Genomic DNA, 21,790 nt, shown 5'->3' on the forward strand with positions numbered 1-21,790 from the left:
TTTTTTTTTTTTTTTTTTACTTGGGTAATGTATTGAATGAGTTCCACTTATTAAGCTCAAGTCAGATATAAGGGATGTCCCATGCACCTGTTTCTTTTCCTCTCCAATTTAGGGCTCTTTTGGAAAGCTCAGAAAGCCCACTTCATAATCTTCTTTAAGGAGACCTTTCAAGTTTGTAGTACTCAAAAGGCACTGCTAGGCTTCCATTTGATTTCCCTCCATTTAGTTGCACATGGGGGTCCATCTACCACATTGGGAGTCTTAGAATGCTTTCTAGAAATTGATTTGGGGTCCATTTGAATGGGATGCACCCTTACACATGATCAAACAGGGAATTCCTAGAATGGGAAGGAACCACCCCAGCAGCAGTACTATTAAACCTACTAGTTACTTAAAAAGTAAGTAACAGGATGTTCATTCAAAATAATGGGTCAAGAAGCTTTGTGGTCTAGGTTGATTTCTGAAAGACTTCTTAGTTTGTTTGTATGAGTTGATACTCAAGATCCAATACCTGTCTACAAAATCCCATTCCTCAGCATAGTGGTATGAAGGAAAGGTAAAATAAAGAAGTTAGCAGTAGAATGTGTTTTTGTATTGCTGTAATCAGATAAAGATGACCTGCTCTGACAAATAGTTTTGTATAAAAAGTGAAAGCAGTTCAGTTGTCAGATGCTAATCTTATTGATCTGTCCAGGCCAGTTCCCATATTTATATTCCTTCCTTCTTGCTTTTTCTTGCTAAAGCCTCTTGGCTTTACTATCATTTTGCCAGTTCTCATCTTCTTCCACCTCCCCTTATCCCACCGCCCCCACTTATTCATCTTCCTTAAGCCCATCACTGACTGATTGTATACTGGTGCTTAGCTACTTCTGTATAAATAGGAAACTGTCTAGCAGGACTAAGAGAGAACTTTTCTGAGAACTTTTTTGGCAATAATGTGTCCAATTCTGATGCCCACACTTTAAAAAGTAAGTCAAAATATTGGAAAGATTTCTGAAAAGAGCTTCAAGCATGGGCTGAAGTCTGGAAAACCTGCAATGAAGAGGGAAGCTTAAGAATCTTGATAGATTTAGTTTATACAAAACAAGGTAAGGGGTGACTTGATTAGATAATTTGGGAAATCCGTCTATTAAACTTAAAAGACTCCATGTATGGCTGTGAGTATTTTCTATGCATCTTTCCCAACCTGCCAACTCCATTGTGAATGTACACCCTATTACTGTCTCTGTTCTCTGCTTGGCTGAAACTCCAAAGCTGAGCACAGATTTAACAATGAAGGGTCATTAAATGGAGATGTTCATGTATTCATATATAAATATCCTAGACAATATTCTGGCTCTTACTGAAGATAACAGATTTGTCAGAGTAAAGGTTGCCTTGACTACAAAGTCACCTTGCAGAAAGGCTGGAAGGTTATAAAACAGCAGGAACTGAGGCATTTGGTCTCTTTAGCCATTTTCAGCAGCTCAAACTGCCTACATCAGGAGCCAGTGAAATGGGGGAAAGTTTTACCTTTCTGAACACAGATGGACAACTTCAAGGACCCCAGGGAAAGGTGAGCTAGGGAATAAGGAGTGTTGCCTTTATGAAGTTTGTTGTGTTCTAGCGAGCAGTGATTTATAGTGTTTTTTCATTTAAATAAAAGCCAGAGCATACTTAGAAAATCTGGGCAAATCCTGTCTGCTAATATTATTACAAGCTTCCTGAGGAGTCAAACTGTAAATAAGTATGACTGGGGGGGAGGGGAAAGCATGTCAAGTCTAAAATTGCCTAGCTTCAACTTCTTAATATACTTTTTTCTGTAAGACGGATGAGCCCCAAGTTCTCATTTTTCTCTTCCCCTGCAGTAATCTATTAACCTGTTTATTGTTAAGCCTAACAGATTGGGCTTCTTAAGTATTTTGCGATAAGACATATTTTCTAATATTTTAATCATTATTGTAGCTCTTCTCTGAACCATATCCAGTTCATAAACATCCTTCCTGAATTGTGGATACCAAAACCGGGCATTGTGTTCCATCAATAATATATAAGCATGTATTGTGATGGAGAGAGAACTATATGATAAATGTGATAGTTTTATGACATCATGCCTCTTCAACCACCTCAGATAATTGCTCTGTGCTAATCTGTCGTTCCCAGAGCTTAATATAACATTCCAAACCTCTGAACAGCTTTATACAACTGCCATTAAAAAAAAGTAATAATAATCCAAATATATGGTTTCCTTCAAATGTGAATTTCATTCCTAAAAACATTATACTGTCCCAAAGCCCTGCATAGGCAATGATCCAGGACCAATGCTAGGTTTAAGATCCAATATGTAGTGATGCATTGGGCTTGAAATTGAAATTTAATACTACTGGATTAGGGAGGTTCCAGCTTTCAGTGAAACACAAAGCATTTGCTTCTGTCTTGCTTTAAAGACATGACATTTTTATGTATAGAAAATCAAGTTTACGTCATTTTTAGAGGTTTCTAAAATTTACTATTAATATATTTTTTCTTTCCCTCAGAGGTCTATGCAGTGGAATTCATAGTAATTAGGGGACATAGCTTCATTTGTAGAAAGATGCACAAAAAAGGAAAGGAAAAGAAAAGAAAAGAAGGAAGAAAAAATACCAATAAGATTTCTTTAGATTCTTGAAAACATTCTCTAATTTATAATGCCATGTATGGTATATGGAGTTGTGATAAACTTTTTATTGATATTCATTTGAGATGATCTGCTCATAGCTTTGCTACACCTATTTAAAGAAATCATCCCAGATTGCATGACACACCGTACATATTGGGTATTGCTTCCACCTCCCAGCGTGTGTGAATGGGTAGTGCTTTAATAAAAGGTAGGCCTTTAAACTATATGATTAAGTCCAAGCATCAGTAATTGAAAATAAATATAGATACCATTTAAGTATGTTTTTCTGAAGACAGTTTTTTTCTGACTTCATTTTGTCTTAAATGATGGTGTTTTTGGAATGTTCATTTTTGGACTTAATGGTGTGAATGTAACTTTCACAACACTCTTTAGCAGCAATCCTGTCTCTGTGTCAGCAGTTGTACCAGATCCAGTGCTTATGCATATTGTAACACACAACACCAGAAAGGCTCGTTAACAGAGAATGCAAAATGTTGCTAATACTTCAGCAGCTATTTATGTCAGCAGATATGATTATTTATATATAATTATAATGATTAGATGGAATGAAAACAGAATCCTTCTTTTAGACACAAAGTTACATAAACTTAAACCATATCCCTAGCCTTTTATTAGTTAAATATTTGAAAAAAAATATAGCAGCCATATTGTAGAAAGGATATATTATAGGGATTTGATTCTTTTATCTTAGTGTAAATTAGTCTGTGAACAATGTATTTAAGAACACCTTGCCCCTCTTTGTACTTTAAAAATAAGCGAATCTTCACTTTTTACCTCTGACGTTTAACCAAGCCTGCTCATACAATTTCAAATAAAATTTGGAAGGTATTTGAAAGAAAAAAAATTGTCCAATGGAAGAAGAAGAAAAAGCACAGACAAATTTAACAGAACTCTGTTTTTTAAATAATATTTTTGCAAAACTGGTACAAAATCCTGTAAGCTTATCAAATAAAAGAGAAAAATAATGACTTTCATTAGTGCTATTTGAAAGCCTTCATAAACTTTATATCATGCAATTTTAAGCTAGTACTGATTTTCTTACTGCAATTGCCAAGCAAACTGTAGTACCTATAACGTTATCTATATACCTTATTAGAATATGTTTTGTGCTTCTGCTACACAAAATGTTCATGTTGATTCCTGAACCTTCTTCATATCATTGCATCTGATCAAAGAAACCATAATTTAGACTCAGAGGGCACATGATTGACTCTACAGTCCGGGGGAACTGAAGGGATGAAGCATAAGAACTGGGCAAGAAGCCTGTACTCCAAAACTAAGAGAAAAGGCATGTTTTTTCTTTTATGTGAAACCCTATAAACAAACACAGGCTACCACACACCACACAGGGGATTTGTGTTCAATTCATTGAATTCAATCATGAGATTCTAAGCTATCCTGGGGTGGGACTGCTGCAGAGGCAGCACATTCTTCCTGTAAAGCAGGATTGGAAAGGAGTAGTCTTTGTTTCTTTTGGGCAACTTGTTTTTGCCAGACACAGCAGCAATTTTAGCAAAGGGGTTCAGAAAAATTATGTACAGCCTCAGCTAGAATAAAAATCCCCATATCACTGAGTTCAAGTTTAGGTTTAGTGGGTTTCTAAGAAGATGAAGGTTTTGAAAGAGTTATCAGGGATAACCAGGGGAAAAGAAAACTATTATAGCAAGAGAGGACTTTAGAAAAATAACAATAGATAAGTATTAGAAAAATAAAAATAGATAAGTATTTTTACAGCATTAACTAAAGCTGAAGGGAAGATACCCCCTCCTCCTCTTTCAGGAAAGCAGTTACAGATTCTCCAGCATGGGTAGCATCACCGAGAAACATTGTATCCCTTTGAGATTTTCACTTTATGTACTGATTCTTCTCTACTGAATATTGCTGTGTTCCAAGGGTGTCAAACTCACCTGTGCCCCAAGGTTCTTGGAGGGGCTGGATCGAGACTGCAGAGAGCCTCTTGGGTCAGATCCAGACCTGGTGGCAGCAGTGTGGAGTGAATGGTGACACAGGGATTAATGCAGCAGTCTCTCACACCCTTCGACTGCCAGACAAGTCAATCAGGACTCTCTATCAGATAATCCTGGGACAGGACCTCCCCCTGCTCACACTACCCCTGAATTCCCAGCCCTTCTACATGTAACATTTTATGTCATTAATATATTAATCATGGTATAAATGGCAAGAGTATAACACATGCACCCAACTTAAGGCACCACAAAATGACAAACCATCCATAAAAATGTTACTCATATGATGTAGGACATTTTTGTAGCTTGTTTGAATAGCACCTTAAATTGAATGCGTGGCATATCCAGACACCAGAGCTGTCTAGGGTTGATGCTTAAAAATCAGCTCATGGTCAGAATCAGCCCTGGTCTCCGACCTTTATGCAGACAATATTGTTGGCACTGGCCATGGGCAGCTCTGGTCTCCAATCACCTGCAGTTTGTTCCAGGGCCAGTGCTGTCAAACTGGGCCCAGGGCTGCTCTGTAGGGTGTTGGAAGAAATCAGAGGCTCCTGGCAGGGGGAGCCAAGGCCTTCCTCTGCTGGGAACTTTAAATCTCATACTTAGCAGCTCTGGCAGGTTTAAAGTCTCGAGCAGAGCTGACAGTCAGTTAACTGTCAGACCCAGTTCTGGAACTACTCCGGGTTGCACCAGACTGCAGCCAGCCAGCTTTCAGCTTGCCAGTACAAGGGAAGCCCATGATCATGATGCACTGACAAGTAGAAGAGGTGCAATTGGCATCTGATCCTTGATCCTAAAATCATGTCTCCTGCCATGCACGCATAGCATGGCAGGAGGTACAATTGTTGGGATCAGGGCTCAGAATCCATGGCACCTTTAAATGAATGCGTGCCAGGACCTGGTGAAATGGCTCTGTGGGCTGTGTTGGACATCCCTGCTCCACTGCATTCTGCCTCACCAAGCAGAAATTTACTTTACACTGAAAAGAAAACTGCAGTCATTGACATAAGTGTTCTGCATGCTTTCAGTGCAAGGAAGAAATAATTTTTAATGGCTGGATGCTACATGCACCTATAGAAAATTCCCCATCAAAATCTTTATTTTTTTGTAAGTACCATGGAACTTTTCACTGCAGTGTTAGCTAGTGATATAACTGGTGTGGGCCCTTATCTAACTGCCAAAGGCAGGCAAATTATTTTTTCACCAGTTAAATGGTTCTCTGTGGGCTAGCTGGTATACAAGAAAGCTTGTATTGGTGGTTAAAGCTAGAATACTGATGATGCTCATGCTAGCAGTGCAGCAGAGATAGCTACACTGCTGCTTATACACTTTCTCTCTTGTGTTCAACTATTTGCGGTGTGGCTGCTCCTAATCAATCTAGGTGAGCTCAAGAGAAGCTAATTCAAGAACAAAATTCAAGCTGTCTCTGCAGTGGGACATATTCTCCAAGTCCTCAAAGGGTATCTACTAGACAGGATGTGGATTTTTACCACACTCTGAATCAATAGGAGGCAGAAACCTGAAAACTTCTCAGAGTTTATTGCTGTAGTAAAGGTCAGGGCATGAGATAACCCTCTTCACAGTGGAAAACTGAACAAATTCAGTATGGGGGCTTGCTTTTAGGTAAAGATAATTGTGCAGTAGCTTTAGAGTGACAGTCCTTGTCACTTCGTGATACAGTGCAGCTATGGTGTTGTATTATTTAAAATCAATCCCCTTAGGAAGTATTTGATAGAGTAATTAATATAGATGGCAGAGAGATTGACAAGCTGTAGGACAGCCTAAACAATAACGCTTTATGTGCAAATATTTAGCAAAATTTCATCCATATTTATTAAACACAAACAGAAATAAAGCCTGAGCCATAAAGTGCAAGTAATACAGTCGTTCAAAATCCATTTTTTGTTGTGTCAGACTTTGGTGATATTACAGAGTCCAGTAAAATAATTTTGCTGCTAAAGTGAGAAGGAATGGTTGTTGACACAAGTACTTTGGTGGTGCAGTTGTTGAGGAAGGCAAAAATGGTACTCTGTGTAACAGCCTGAAGGCTCCCTATAGCAAAGGGAATCATTACTGCTGCTTCTTTCTCAAAAGACTGGTATATGCTATGTATGATGAGAGATGATTTGACTATGTATAGCAGTTCTTCAGAGTCAGGAGCTGCAGTGAATCCCATCAATGAAATCTATTTTTTCTTCGCTGACAGCTGTTTTTGCTATTTACTTTAAAAGCAGATGGGGACAATGCAAAGAAGAGCTGTCAATTTTATTACCATGTATAATCAGCATCTGTGCAATACATTAGACTCATTACATAGCTTATACTTTCTTCTGTGTAGTAAAAATTCTTGTGGGGTTTCTTGACAGGCTTCTTATAGCCTTTTTCTAAACGAAGAAATACTGAAATTAGATGATTTAGATCAATTAAATGCTGAAGCCACTCAGATTTGCTCAATCAAAATACAACTTATTGAATCTTCAAAATAAATAACATATATAATTTATTTCTAGATAAGACATTTAGAACTGAAAAAAATTCTTTTCAAGTATCACTTCATTTTTAGTAAATCTATTTTTGATCTATTGGTGGTCCCTTGATACTAATCTCCCCTGTACCTTATGAGTACAACATGTGTCTATACAGTATAAATTGGATGGCTTTTCCCAGTTGCTTCTGAGAAGGCTGAGTGTACTGAAGTTGTTTTTCTGTAACTTAGGCCCTATCTGTATGTTACACTTAAGGTTTCATTAACTGGATAATCATGCCTTAAGGCTAAGTACAGAGGTTCAAAAAGCCCAAGATAGAAGTGCTCTGAGGTTCATACTTTAAGTGCCCTAGGCTAGGTTGGGAGGGAACAAAACCGACATTCCCTCTTCTGTGCATGGGGGAAGCAGGGGGCCTGCACTGGCTAAGGCCAGCAAGCTAGGGGCACTCAAAGTGCATCTCCCAGATGCTGGGTAACCCTTGATGGGCTCATCCCAGCCCTGCACTGCCTGCCTCCGTGCCCCCTCCCCCACAGCTCTCAGCAGCCAGGTGCCCCTCCTCCCCACCAGTGCTGGCTGCCTCGGGCAGGGGGGACTGAGCCAGTCCTGTGCGGCGGGGGCATCTCCTCTTCCACCGGTGCACCATGCCCAATGAAAAACCTGCAAGTCATAGGGCTCACAGCAGCCATGATCCCCAGGGTTTGGGGGGTTCCCATGCCCCCAAGCCCTAGGGATCATGGTTGCTGTGATCCCTAGGGCTCAGAGGCTTTTTTCACTGGGCATGCTGCACTGGTGGGGGAGCAGATGTCCCTGCCCCCATTTCCACTCCTCAACATGAGCCAGCCAGCACTGGTTGGGGGGGCTGCTGCCACAGCTTGACCACCGCTGATGACAGATGCAGGCAATAGCCTGTCAGCAAGACTGGTAAGTGTCTGGGAGGGAGTAGATGCCTGATCCCCACTGATGACAAGCACAGGCAAGAGCCTGTGAGTGGCACTAATCAGTGGCTGGGTAGGGAGCGGATACCCCATCATGTGAGCTTCGCCCCCCATTGTGCAAACCCAACTGGTGGGGGCTGGGTAAGGGACTCTGTTTCTCCCTCTGTCCCTGCTCCCCTGCTCATGGCTGAGAGGCAGGGGCTGGCAGGGGGCAGGCCTGGGGCAAGCATCCCCACAGCCTGGCTCAGCTGGGCAGTGAGGGGCGGAAGCCCCTGCTATGTGGCTCTGGCCCCCACAGTACAGACACCAGCTGGGGGAAGCCAGGGCTGGGGGCTCAGTTCCCCCCCTCGTCTGTCCCCTATGCCATTGCTGGTTGGGCTGGGCAGCAGAGGCTTTGCCTCTGCTCCATGTTGCCTCAGCCCAGTGGCAGCCTAGGGATGGGGTAGGCCCAGCTGTGCTGGATCAGATGAGGGGGGATGGAGGCCAGCCTGCTCACGCTGTGAAGGGAGGTTAGCAGGGGGTCACAGTGGCTCCTAGGGTACTGGCAGGACCATGACCTAACTTGATTTGGGAGCAGAGCTGGGACAAGTGTGATAGACTAATCTAACCTCAGCCGATACTACATCTATCTAGGTGGGTTCAGCCAGTCTGTATGCACTGAACTTCTGTTCTATTACAGATTTAGACTGGTTTGCAATCACTTGTACTGGTTTATATGTGATTTCTGCCCCTAGCTTAAGTGGTCACCAAGCAACATGCTCATTTGATTAATGGTATGATTAAAAAGAAGCAGCAGCTACAAAGTTATTTAACAAAATACATGCAATCACTTTTTAGCTGCTTCCTATCACACCATTAATTGAATGGGTGGCCAGAGGCCTGGAAGCCCCATCAGCTGATTGAAGCTCACAGCTGGGGGGCCCATGTGCACTCCAGAGCCTGGGAGCTCCCAACTGATGCTGCCTACCAGCCCTCACAGCTGAGAGTCCCATCAGCTGCCAGGGCTTCTAGCTATGGGGGCACCCCATGCACCCTCATGGCGGGGAGACTGAAGCTGATGTGATGATGTCTCTCCCACAGAAGGTCATGAAGCACCCATTTGGCTTGGACACTGCATCAACTGCAGTCTCTCTGCCGCAGGTATCCCTGGGCAGGAAGTCCAGGTCAACTGATAGGGCTCCCAGGCATGAAAGCACATGGTGTGCCCCCATGGCTGGGAATCCCGTAGGCTCCCAGTCATGGGAGCTTAATTCTTGCTGGAGATCAGCACCAGCAGTAAGGCATCCTGGGATCTAATGTGTAATCCACACAATCACTACTGCTGCCATGTGTGTGTGGCATGTGTCTTTACCTGCATGTGTAGAGGGGCCCTTATATAATTTAGAGCAAAACATGTTTATTCATATGTTAGGATTTTTCAACTTGTTGTCTGCCTCTGCAAGTTGTCAAGGCAAGTACTAATCAGCAGTGTTTCATTGTGTAGTTGAACTTTTTTTATATGTGTCCTAATAATGACCCAAGAGAACTTGTTGAATAATTTGTATATAACAATTTTGCAGCTCACTGGGGAGAAGTAGAGAAGGCTGAGTCAAATCATTAGGGACATAATTTGATTTGATTAGGTTAGAAATTGCAGCTGGGGAGAGTACTGCTATATCTCATAATAAAAATGGGAACCAAAGTTTGGTGGTATGTGGTAGGGCGTGTGGAGCAGGGAATGGGAAAAGAAACTTGAAAAAAATTCCCATTATGGTAACTCTTCTAGAGAGAAAGAAATAGAAAATAGGCTCCTGGAAGGTGTTTCAAACAGGCAACTTAAAGATATTTAACACTAATGTATTAAAGGACTTATTTGAAGCACAATCCTAATAGGAACAAGAGAGTTAATACAAAGAGCGTTAATTAGTGTTTATGGGGTGATGGGTGGAGTACTGTTTGCGCGATGAGGGGGCACACTCTTTGATGAAGCATTTGCTTAACTGTCTTCTTCCCTATCTTATTGATTATGTTGCTAAAATTGCCTGTGGCTTCTAAAGAAAAAACTATAGAACCGCTCTATGTGCTACATATTAACTTTTCATAAAATGGAATGGTATGTTTGAGGCAAGGGGAAAGGGATATTATAATAGAGAAATGTGATCAAACTTCTGTGGAAAATTACAGATTCTCACAAAATTGTACACTTCTACAATATAGCATTCAAGGCCAAGCCGTGTGGTTTAGGAACATTCAGTAGCTGACTTGTGAGCTCTAGGTAACTAAACAGAGTTTTATTCAGGAATTAAAAGTGCTTCACTTAATATGAAGGACTACTATACAGACGAGTTTTTAATTACTGTGGGTTTTATCAGAAGAATGCAAATTTCCTTTAGATATTACTCTGTCTGGGCTTTGTGACCCTGGAATGTATCTAATTAGATTTTTCATGGAAGGATGGATGCAAATTTGCACTCTGTGAAATTCAGCTGATTCTAGGCAGATAAAGCAGAAGATTAGAAGATAAAGCTTGAAAACAAGAATTTGATCTGGTTTCTTTATGGACAAAGTGGGGCATACAAGATTTTTTCTTCTGTATTTATATAATCTGATTTAAGATTTTTTTTTGTCTTTTGTACCAACCTTTCTTCTGAAATGTGATGTGTTTTAGTGTGTACACATTGGTTTGAGCTAATAAAAGGCATATTTAGATGATCCTACTATAACAAATCCTTTATCCGGGAGTGCTTGTAAGTTTATCCCGGTGCCACACACAGAATCTATCAGACGGTAAATTTTTCACTGAAATGAAGCCTTAAGTTAAGTTGACATGGAGCTCATTTTGTTATATCTACTTGTAACTTGGTAGTTCATTTTATTAGAACTGCTGAAAAATGCCTTTCAAAAATACACCATCAGTTGTAGAACTTTTTCTGTTTTTGTATCTGCATGTTTTGCAGACACAATTGAGCAGTGGTAAATTTAATATATCATACTTGTATGTTAGCAAATTACAAGTACATTAAACCACAAGTAACTACTGTATGTATAAAGAATTTTCAAAAGATAAAAAAGCAAGCAAGACATTGAATATCCAGTTAAGTTAAATATCTGAATGGCATGAGGCCCCTCATGTCATTTTGTTGGACTTAGATGCTTTGTCACATCCACTCAGATAAGTTCATTGATTTCGTGAGGATAGATAGGGAGTAAGCTGAGGACCTCGTGCATAAAAAGGTTGGGTTTTTTTTACTGCATGAGCTAAAGAGCCAGTAAGTGTAGCTGAGATTTAACAGATTCATGCCCTCTATGGATCAGTGAGACAGATGTGAAGCAGACGTGGACATGCAAAAATCTGTTCACACATCATATTAAAACCTTTATCAAATGGTATCACAAGAAGTTATTAAGAAAATTAAGTATAGGATATTGGCCTGGAAAGGACCCTCCTGGGTGACCCAATCCACAGCTGTCACAGGCAACCACATGGTCTAATCCCTTTCATAAACTTATCAAGTTCCATCCTGAAACCAGTTTTTCCCCTCGCCTTGCCCCTGCCCCTGCCCTCTCCCCAGTCCTGTTGAGAGGCTGCTTCAGAACCTCCCAGCTCCAATGATTAGAAACCTAAGTTTCAACCTAATATATTCAAGAGCTGTTAGTACCTATTTGTTTTATGACCAGTATTGGCCTTGACATCTAGCTAAAATTTGTCATATTCACCTGTATTCTTTACTCTTATCTCTCTGTAGGGAAAAGTAATCATGTGTCCTCTTAACTTGCCTACTAGTCCTAAACTGAGAAGCAAAATATTTTACATAAGGCTGTCTGACAGAGTGCAAAAAATAGGAACACTTTTCGCAGTGGTTAAATTTTCACAGTTGCTAAAGGTTTAGTCTGGTGCCAAAAGATTCCAGACAATGTTTAAAATGCTTATTAACGGTCAAAAAAGGACTTGAGAAGTAAAATGGCAAAATAAGCAGATGACATGCAATTACAATTGGAGAGGACTGAGGAATTTCTGAGACCTAAGAAGGAAAAAGAACTTTTAGCAGGATAGAAGATGTAATTCGGTGTTACAAATGCCAATTAATACATATTAGGACAAACTGATATGATTGTCTTTTAAAAGAACTCTGTGTTTTGTGGGATAAGGCGCTGTGAGACAAAGGAATTCTGAATGTACCATATTTACCCGAATCCAAGATAACTTTGTATTTAAGATGACCCCCCCCAATAATTAGATTCGATACATGGAAAATAATAAATGTGTTATGATTTTCCATGTATAGAATTTAAACAGAATCTAATTACATTTATCCCTCCCACTACTATGGCAGAGAAAGCAGCAGTGGGAAGAGAGGGCCCAGAACCCCATCCCTTGCCCTTTTGCCCTCCCTACAATGCTGCCCACTGGCTGCCTGCCTTCTGTCCGCCCCCCCACATGCCTATGCCTGACCCCCTGCCACATGTCCCTGTGCCTCTTGTCCCCCATGTCCATTCTTGCCCTCAGCTCCATTCTCCTCACCCTCTGTGCCCCCTTCTGCTACCTTCCCCCCTTCCTTTGCCCCCTGTGCCTGACCCTGCCCCACATCCTATACTTTGGACTCCAGCCTGCCCACTTCTTCCAAGCTCCCTACCTTCTGCACTCCCTCCCTGCCCCTGATCCCCCTCTCCCTACTGCTTGCCATCTCTTGCACTGCTCTACTACTCCTCTAGGGCAGGCAGGGCTGGCAGCCTCAGCCTGGCTCCAGTCCTGGTGGCCAGGCAAAAAAGAAGTAGCAACAGTTCTAGGCTGTGCCACCTCAGAGCTAAAGGGGCTAGAGCCAGAGCAGAAAGTAAGCAGGGCGGGTAGGGGCAGGCTGTTGGGGTGGGGGAGCTAAGCTGCCACCTGCCCTGGGCTAGTATTTGAATCTAAGATGAGATTTCCGCCCCCCCCTTCACCCACCACCATGTAATAATACAGTTCCATTACGTATCAAATATATAGCCTTCTCTGGGTTTTGTTTTTAGTTTGCGTTACTTTTCAATGGGTAGGAGGACTTACTCAAGAACTGAGTACTGAATTATTAACACCAATTATTATTATTTTTTAAAGTAAAACTAGATTTTTGCATCCTAAGACTTTTGTAAGCCTCTGAGCAAAAAGGGTATTTCTGTGTATGGGAGCAGCAATAGGAGAGGGACCTCTTATTTGTGTCTTGTCTGGAATCGGTCTGTTAGCTTGCTGGCATAAGATCCTACACAATGCTCATAGAATGAATGGGGTTTTATTTCCTTGAAGTAGGCCAGGAACCTCTACTGAGGAAAAGATGAATAAAGAACGGAGCTTTTCAGTGGTTTGTAAGTAACCCAACAGATCTGAACAGATTCTCATGAGCACTGCAAAAGGTCCTTCCATTATCCCAGACATTATCTACTAAGCAATGTTAAATTCTTACTGCTAACTACAGAGATATTTATTAATTCTTGAAAAAAAATAGGGGGAAAAAATCGTAGTTTTTTTCCTAATGTACTGAAAGAAATTGTCATGCACATGTAAAACCACAATCCGTTGCAAGGATTAGCATTTGTTAGTGTTCCAGTGCTACCATTCTTGTCCAACTTCTTTCCAACAAGGTATATGAATGTCTCTCTTTATATACATCTTTTATGAATGCAGCTGGTGCATTCTTGGCAAATATTTAAAGTATCATCAAAGTGCAAAACCAGTAAAGATAACTTGCATGTATAAAAAAAAACTCTAGTGTTTGGTTAAATTCCTTGTTTGTTTTGCACAAAAATGTCTTGTTGATATGGTGTATAGAAATCCAGATTAGATATTACTCATAACTTTAAGGCTAGAGACAGAAATTGATAAGTGATTGGAAACCAGTTCAGATCTGTAATGCAACAGAAGTTCAGTGCACATAAACCACTTTCAAAATGACCAAAACTGGTTTAAGATAAACCTGGATAAATGTAGTATCAGACTTAACTGATTTAGGTTAAATCGGTTTATTGAACGTCTGTCCCGGATCCCCTCCAGATTTCAGTTTTCTTCTCTAGCAGAACAAGGAGGCAGGCCCTAGCATCCCCTATTTTCTGGCTTGGCCCACTGCAGGCATGTAGCTGCATTTCCAGAGTCCAAAGTGAATGTCTGTTCACTTAATTATCAGTTCAATCTGTGCATCTTAACCTACAAAGATTAAATCAATTTAGCCTCGGGGGGGGGGGGGTTGATGCTCTCTACTTACTCTAAAGGTCAAGAGAACATGTTTTTACTGAAAAAAATATGAAAACTATTATAAACTTTGCATAAACTCATAGAAGAATATTCATACAATAATATTTTTTGCAAACTGCCTGTGTTGTTCTCATAAGCACTGAGTACGTGGGCCTAAGGGCCCTGGCCTCCCTCAGGAAGAGGGTAGGGGGAATTCCTGTCTCTTATTGGGCAGGACAGTCCCAAAATGGGAATATCAAGTCCTGGTCTCTGGCTGCATGACTCCAGGACACCATTTGTCCCAGATTCCCAATATCATGCAGGGACCCAGGTTTCCCATTTATAGTGGAAGAACATGGGAAATGGTGGGTTTCCCCTTGTAGGCTGGCAGAGTTCTAACCTGCAAGGGTCTGCAGGAAGCATGATGCAGGGAATGCCACATACAGTCCTAGGCAGTGGTGGAGAGCAGCTCCCCCAGCTGTCTGCAGGTAAATCTATTGGGGGGGCAGATTGAGGCTTCCACGCTGAGGGAGGGAGTGGGGCAGGGGCTGGGCCTGAGGGCACTGCCCAACCAGGACAGTGAATGGGACCCAAGGCCAGGGAGTGGGAGAGCCACAGGCAGCTTGTCAGTGGGGGTGGCTCCCTGCCACTGTGCACACTTTGGGGAGGGAGCCAGGGGGCAGGGGCACATGTACCCAGATTTGTGCACAGGGTAGAGACAGATGCAGGCTTCCCTCTGAGGGTTCCATGCCCTACTGCCCTCCCCACAGAAGCCCCATGCCAGTATGCCACCATGTTGAGGTACCACCTGCATGCCTGGCAGCAACAGGGGCGGTGCACAGAGTTGTGTCCCCCACTGCTGCCAGGAGGGCAGGGGGTGCCTTGCCATGGTGGCATGGTGAGCACAGGGCTCCTGGGGGCTGGGCAGCAGGGTGGGAAGCCCTGAGCCTGCTGTGAGTAGCCTGCATCTACTCCCACCCCTGCATGGGCTTCACTCAGCTCTGCTCCAGCCATGCCAGTGGGGAAAGGGGGGCATCATCTTAGGGCCCCCCTGGCAAAAATAAAAGTTAACACCCATGTTTATTAAAATACTTCTATACTTTATTCACATATAATTTGTATATTTTTTAGATTGCTCTTTGGCATTACATTTTTGTATTTTCATGGTATTGTTTTTCTTTACAGACGGTTGGAGCAGAATTCAATCAAGGTCATCCCTCCTGGAGCTTTCTCACCATATAAAAAGCTTCGAAGAATGTGAGTAGGAAGTCTGGAATTAAATACAAGCATTTTTATAAAACAGATCATGGTCAAACAGTGAAACTCTATCAATGTATGAGTACTTAAGAATATTTGACAGAAGGAGAATTAGCTGATGTGTGCGTCTGCTCACTAAAATCATACATTTCCTTTGTCATATTAGTAACAATTGCTTGTATCTTAACATGTTGATATAATTAATATGAATTTATATAAATATAGTGCATGAATAAGAAGAAAAAAATCTCTTTAAGTTGTTTATGTACGTAGTTTGAAATGAGGGCATGACATTTTCATTTCATAATATCATTGAGGTTATAGATTTCTTTCCACAAAGAATACTTCATAAAATGTATTTAAGCCTTGTATAAGTACCACAAATAAATCTTGTTATCATTTTTATTAAAATACCTTCTATTTAACAATTTCTTTCACTGTAATATTGCAGTTTCAAGTGTTTTTATATGTGAATTCACCTTTCTTTCATGAAGTCAAAATAAATATTAAAATATCTCACATCACCTATGCTAAGCAGATATTATTTCAGTATTTACCTTTTGTAGCATGAGTTTGAATTAATTTAATGTAACCTCATTTCTTATTTTAGTGATCTGAGCAATAATCAGATCTCTGAGGCAGCTCCAGATGCTTTTCAGGGCCTGCGTTCACTCAACTCTCTGTAAGTATAAATTTTCTCTCTCAAAACAGAGGGTAATGTTCTTATGTTTGTAGGGTTCAAACTTTTTGAATTTTCAAGTCTGTGCAAAGTTCTTATTTAAACTCTATCTTTTTTGTCTTCTAAATGTAAAAAAAGTTTCAGAAGTGTTAGGACTATAATCTTAAACATTTTGCTGGCTAAACCACTGACATTGGTCTTATTTTATGTTAATATTTTCACAGCATACAGAGAATTGTAGAAAAACAGATAGCTTTTTTGTTTTCCAGCAATAGTTCTTATACGCAGTCTAAGGCCAGTTTAGTGGTATAAGACATGGTAATAACAAACAATAAGAAGGCAGATGGAAAGCTGTGGTGTTAGGTGAATACAGAGTTGTCTTAAAGAAGACTGTGGCTCCTAGGCAGTGATTGAAGAATGCTGACTTGGGTTCCTGTAAAGAATATAATAGTTGTGCCTTTTAGATTCTTGCTTATATTGTTTTGCTTTATGACTCACGTTTCTCAGAAATAGGTTAAGTGATGTGACAGGTAGGATGTATACACATGCTGACCGTAGGATAGGTGTTTTAAAAAGTAACTATAAAAGCCTTCCCCAACCTCCTTATTTTCCCTTTTTTTCACTGTCGTAATCAATGCTATAATATTTCAGAGAAATTCTAAGTATTTTTGAATGATCTTCCACCATTCCCCCTCATATATGCCTGACCTACATAACATTTACCCATTGGGCCTGGAAGAACCAGAAAATAGAAACAAATATTATGTCATCTTGAAGAAGAGAAGGCTTGTCTTCTCACTCTCTCAGCCTGAGACAAGTTCATTCAGAACTGATTTTGGATTGGGGTCCCAAAGAAAAGATTAGGTTTGGATTTTCAGGAGACTTTGGTTCCATCATTTATGTCCCCAGGAGCTACAGGAGGAGTCTGCAGAGTCAGTCAGAAGATGATAGACTCATAAAATGATTCAAGCACTTGAATTGGTATTCTTCTAAGCAATATACAGATTCTGAATATTACCATTCTTCTCTTCTTTTCCTTTGTTTGGATAAGTTAAGACTGGAATGAATCCAACAGATCCATTCCTCTTTCTGCCTCATTTTGGAAAAGAGTCATATATCTAGGTGCTTAGTTCATATATTTTAAGCCCAGAAGGGGCCCTATTTCATTTAGTGTGACCTCCTGAAGATGATTATAACAATTATATGTTTATAATTATTTACCCCTGCATATATCCTAGTTATTTGTGTTACTTTCCAACCTAAGCTGACAGTCTTCACTTTGGTAAGTCAGAGCCCTGGAGAACTTTCCTTTCCTGTTTCTCAGAATTAAGAACCATTACACAAGGAGAAAGTCAGTAGTGTAACTAGTGGGAAGTGAACAGAGCACCAGCCCCTTGCACTGGCTTAAAGAAGATGCCAATATGGCCATCTCCCCCAGGAGCAGGGGCTTAGCTTAGGATACAAAGCCCTGTCTCAGGGAGGAGGAAAGAGGAGCAAACAGGGCACTAGGAGTGGCCCTTGGGGAGCCCACATCATTGTCTGTCCCCCAGAAGCAGCAGCTCAAGCCTGTGCTGCTACAGTAACAGTTGCATTACTAGCAGCTGCCACTAGAATGAGGAAAGCCAAGCAGGGACAGACTTCTTTCTCCCTTTCCTCCTCCCCAGCTCTCCACTGATCCATATAATTCCCCCCACCTCCTCCCACTCCCCGCCTCTGCCCTCGGGCACTGAAAGAGCTTAGTGCACCTCTTGAGAAAGGTATAGATTCCAGGCCTTGAAGGATTCATGTGCTCTTAATCTAAATATAACTTGATAACAGTCTGTGGCAGCCAGAAGACAACTACCTTTAAAAAGGATTTACTGTCAGCAATGAGGAGAACCAGCCCAGTCAACTCTGACACAGGTGTGTAAAACCACACCGCCAGCTCCAGCATACTTTAGGAGCACTTGCTGGCTCCGATTGGCAGGGCGGAACTTAAACACCCAGATAAAAGCTTCTAGGAGGGCAGGGGTGCTGGGGGTCTAGATAAAAGCTGACCGGGAACCTGCAAAGAGGGGACCAGAAGTGCATGCTTGAAGCAGCAGAGATCCGCATCCTGGCATGGATTGCCCCAGGAGGGGCAAATGATGGGATCCAGAACTGCTTCCCATGGGTGAAGGCTCAGAGGAGCCTACAGACTTACCCAGAGGAGCTGAGTGGACACCTCAGAGAGACAGCTGGCTGATAGGCAATGAGGATCCTGTAGGAAAAGAGTGTGAGAGAGAATAATCCAACATATGAGTAAAAAGGGGAGTGTGACATGTTGTTATGTAGTTTACGCCCTCTTTTGTCTGTGGAAAGTGAGCCAATAAGAGGACTTTTATGATGGATGATGCATGAGGTGCAAGAAGAGAGAGAGCTGGACCAGCAGGGCTGAATTACCCTAAGAGTTCAACAGACATTTTATGGACCCTCTAGTGAGGGGACCATGAAAAGACTGTGAGATCTTCCTTACCTTATTGGGACTCCAACAGCTGGTTGGCATTAGGCAGGCTGGTTGGCATTAGGTGGAGCCCCAGAAGGCAGCACCTAGGCAGATGGAGTGCTGTGGTCAGGAGATAAAAGACCTTCCTTCCATCAGCAACAAATTTCAATATCAAAGTCATGGCAGGAGACCATTTGGCACTCCCAAAGTTGAGTCACACGGCCAAACTGTCTACCCCTAAAGGTACAGGCCCAAGGAGCCATGCTAAAAGAAGTAAACACTCATCTAAAGAATGACATGGGTGAATACACAGTTGATTCTTCATATAGGGCCATGAAAAGTCTAAGAAATGAATCTCTTCTCATCTTCAGATTTACCTGATACTAGGGCACTGCTCCAGAACACTCCTGGTTATAGGTCAGCTATGACCTCTGTTTCTGATCTAATATTATCACTTAAATCTCCAAGGTTTTGCCATAGTGTTCTTTTGCACAGTTTAAGTTGTATAGTTGCTGAGGTATGTAACTGCCTTGGCTTCAGTACCTTTTCAACCGTTCTGTTAGTGATCTGCATGCTAAATGTAAAGACAATACATTGATGTACATACACAATTTAGATATTTCTTAATTAGTGAATTATAAATGAGAAGTTTCATATGAGATGCAAGTAGTTGTATGGAATGTATTTGAAAAATGCGCATTTATTTGAAAAATGTGCGTATATATAGGGAAGTATTTCCTGAAGTAATCTCATGATGATTAAAAAAAATTAAATTTGGTGTGTTGCCCTTTTTCCTTTAAAATGGTGCCATGGGAAGATAGACTGAAGGTTGAAGGGGCCCAGGGGATTGGAAGCCCAACAAGAAGCTATTCCACCATGATGGAAGCAGAAGAAGAATGTCAAGAGACCAGCATGGTTGCATAAGAAGCTTGTTGGATGCCCCAAATGCAAAAGGCAGTGGAAATATTGGCAGGTCACTAAGGAAATATACGAGGGAATAACAAAAACTTGCAGGAACAAAATCAGGAGGGCTAAGGTGAAAAATGAGCTTCACCTGACAAGCAAAGTTAAAAACAACATGAAGAGGATCTGTAAATATGTTGTGGAGAAAAGGAAGCTGTGGGTCCACTGTTTAAATAGACAGGGAAAAGTCCTAACAGAAAATGCAAAGAAAGCAGAGCTGTGCAACACCTACTTCATCTCATTCTTTATGGGGAACTTAAGCAGAGCACAAAGAGCTAAAGAGGTTTATTTGAAAGAACAAGGGGACAACCTGAGGGATGAGATAACAGTAACACTCAGAGAGATTTTTATGGGTCTGAATTAATACAAGTCAGCGGGGCCTGATATAACTTCATTCCCCAATACTAGAGGAACTGACAGAGGAAATCTTGGAGGCCTTGATAATAATAATTACAAAATTTTGAAAGCCAGGAGAGGTACCAGAGGCCTGGAAAAGAGACAAAGTAGTAACCCTCTTTAAAAAAAGGCAAAAAGGAAGACCCAGGGAACTATAGATCAATTGTCTTACCTCAATACCCAGGAAATAACTGGAGCATATCATAAGGAAGTCAATTTGTAAGTATCTGCTAAAGGAAAGGCTAATCATGAGCAGCCAGCGTAGATTTTACTAAGAACAAATAATTGCCAAACAAACATGATTTCCTTCTTTGATAAGTTACCTAGTTGGGTGGATGAAGGGGATGTAGTAGCTGTATATGGATTTCAGCAAGCCTTTTGACAAAGTCCCACTTGACCTTCCCATAAACAAATAGGAGAAGTGTGATCTAAACAAAACAACAAGGTAGACAGATATGGTTTTACTAGCTATAAGCAAAAGGTAATTATAAAATAATCCATATCAGAAAGGCAAGAGGTTTTGACTGGAGTCCCTATTATGGATCCACTACTGTTCAATGTGTTTATTTATTATTTGGATGCTGGAAGAGAGAGCTTCTTGAGCAAAACTCCAAATGCCATGGAACAGAAAAGGATTGCAGACACATTAGAGTACAAGAGTACAATTCAGAAAGATCATGACAGATTGGAAACCTGAGCTGGAGCTAACAGGATAAAGTTCAGCGCTGACAAACGCAAGGTGCTACACCTTGTGGAGAATAATCAAAAACATAAATATAAAATGGGTGACACTTGGCTGCAACAGTATAAAAAGGGAGCTAGGCCGAATATTGATAGATCGCAGATTCAGTACAAAGTTGCAGTGTGATGTAGCTCCACAAAAAGTGAATGTGATTTTGGGCCGCATCAATAGGAGTATTAGGTGCAGAACATAGGAGACGATCTTGTATCTTTACTTGGCAATGGTTAGGCTAGATGAGTCTAGCATATTGTGTCCAATTCTGGGCTCTATATTTTAAAAAGAATATGGGTGAGTTAGAGAGGGTGCAGAGGTGAGTGACAAAATGATAAAGGGCTCGGAAGGCAAGCCATACAAGGAAAGGCTGATGGAAATGGGTGTGCTTAGCTTGCGGAAAAGGAACTTAAGGGTTTTCTTCAAATACCTGAAAGGCTGCCATAAGGGAAAGGGAAAACACCTTGTGTCTCTTGCTCCGAAGAAGAACACTGGCTTGAAGTTGCAGCAAAGTAGATTTAGACTGGCTATCAGATATTAGATTCTTCACTGTTAGAGCAATGAGGCAATTAGACGTTTGCTTAGGGAAGTTGTGGAATCTCCATCATTGGAGGTGTTCAAGAAGAGGTTAGACAAGCATCGGTCAGGGATGATCTAGGGATGGAAACAGATGTTGTGTGATATCTCATTTTATATGGCCTTAACTTTCAAGGCAGCACAAATGTAGAGGAAATAGACATCCTTACGCTTTGTTGTGCCACATAACAGGAAAATCAGTGGTGCAACAAAAGGTAGTAATAGACTCTCGTGCTTTATTGTGGCAGACATCTGTTGCCTTGTGGTGCTTTCCTAACTCAGCCAGTCTCAGGGGCTGGCTAGGCTAGATAGGGAATACACCATTTTCCCTGCTGCCTCAAACCTTATACCATGGTTTTGGGGCAGCAGAAAAAAGTGCTCCCCTGCTCAGGGCTGGCCAGCCCAGAAAAATCCTAGCTTTTCTGAGTAGCAGAGGAAAGTGCTTCCTCTTTCAGCCAGCCAGCAGGAAAACACTTTTCCTTACTGCACTAGATTCA

General features: G+C 41.4%; 1 protein-coding gene across 1 annotated transcript in view; it reads left to right on the top strand.

Moving 5' to 3' along the window:
- SLIT2 (slit guidance ligand 2) overlaps positions 1 to 21,790 on the top strand; it is a 629,104-nt gene that overhangs the window by 441,337 nt on the left and 165,977 nt on the right. Inside the window, exons 11-12 of the mRNA XM_019526063.1 lie at positions 15,411 to 15,482; positions 16,093 to 16,164. Coding sequence (XP_019381608.1) covers positions 15,411 to 15,482; positions 16,093 to 16,164 — 144 coding nt within the window. The remainder of the gene's footprint in view (positions 1 to 15,410; positions 15,483 to 16,092; positions 16,165 to 21,790) is intronic.

Source organism: Gavialis gangeticus, unplaced genomic scaffold (assembly GCF_001723915.1).
Source record: "Gavialis gangeticus isolate Ggan-Ray unplaced genomic scaffold, GavGan_comp1, whole genome shotgun sequence".
Taxonomy (NCBI): domain Eukaryota; kingdom Metazoa; phylum Chordata; order Crocodylia; family Gavialidae; genus Gavialis; species Gavialis gangeticus.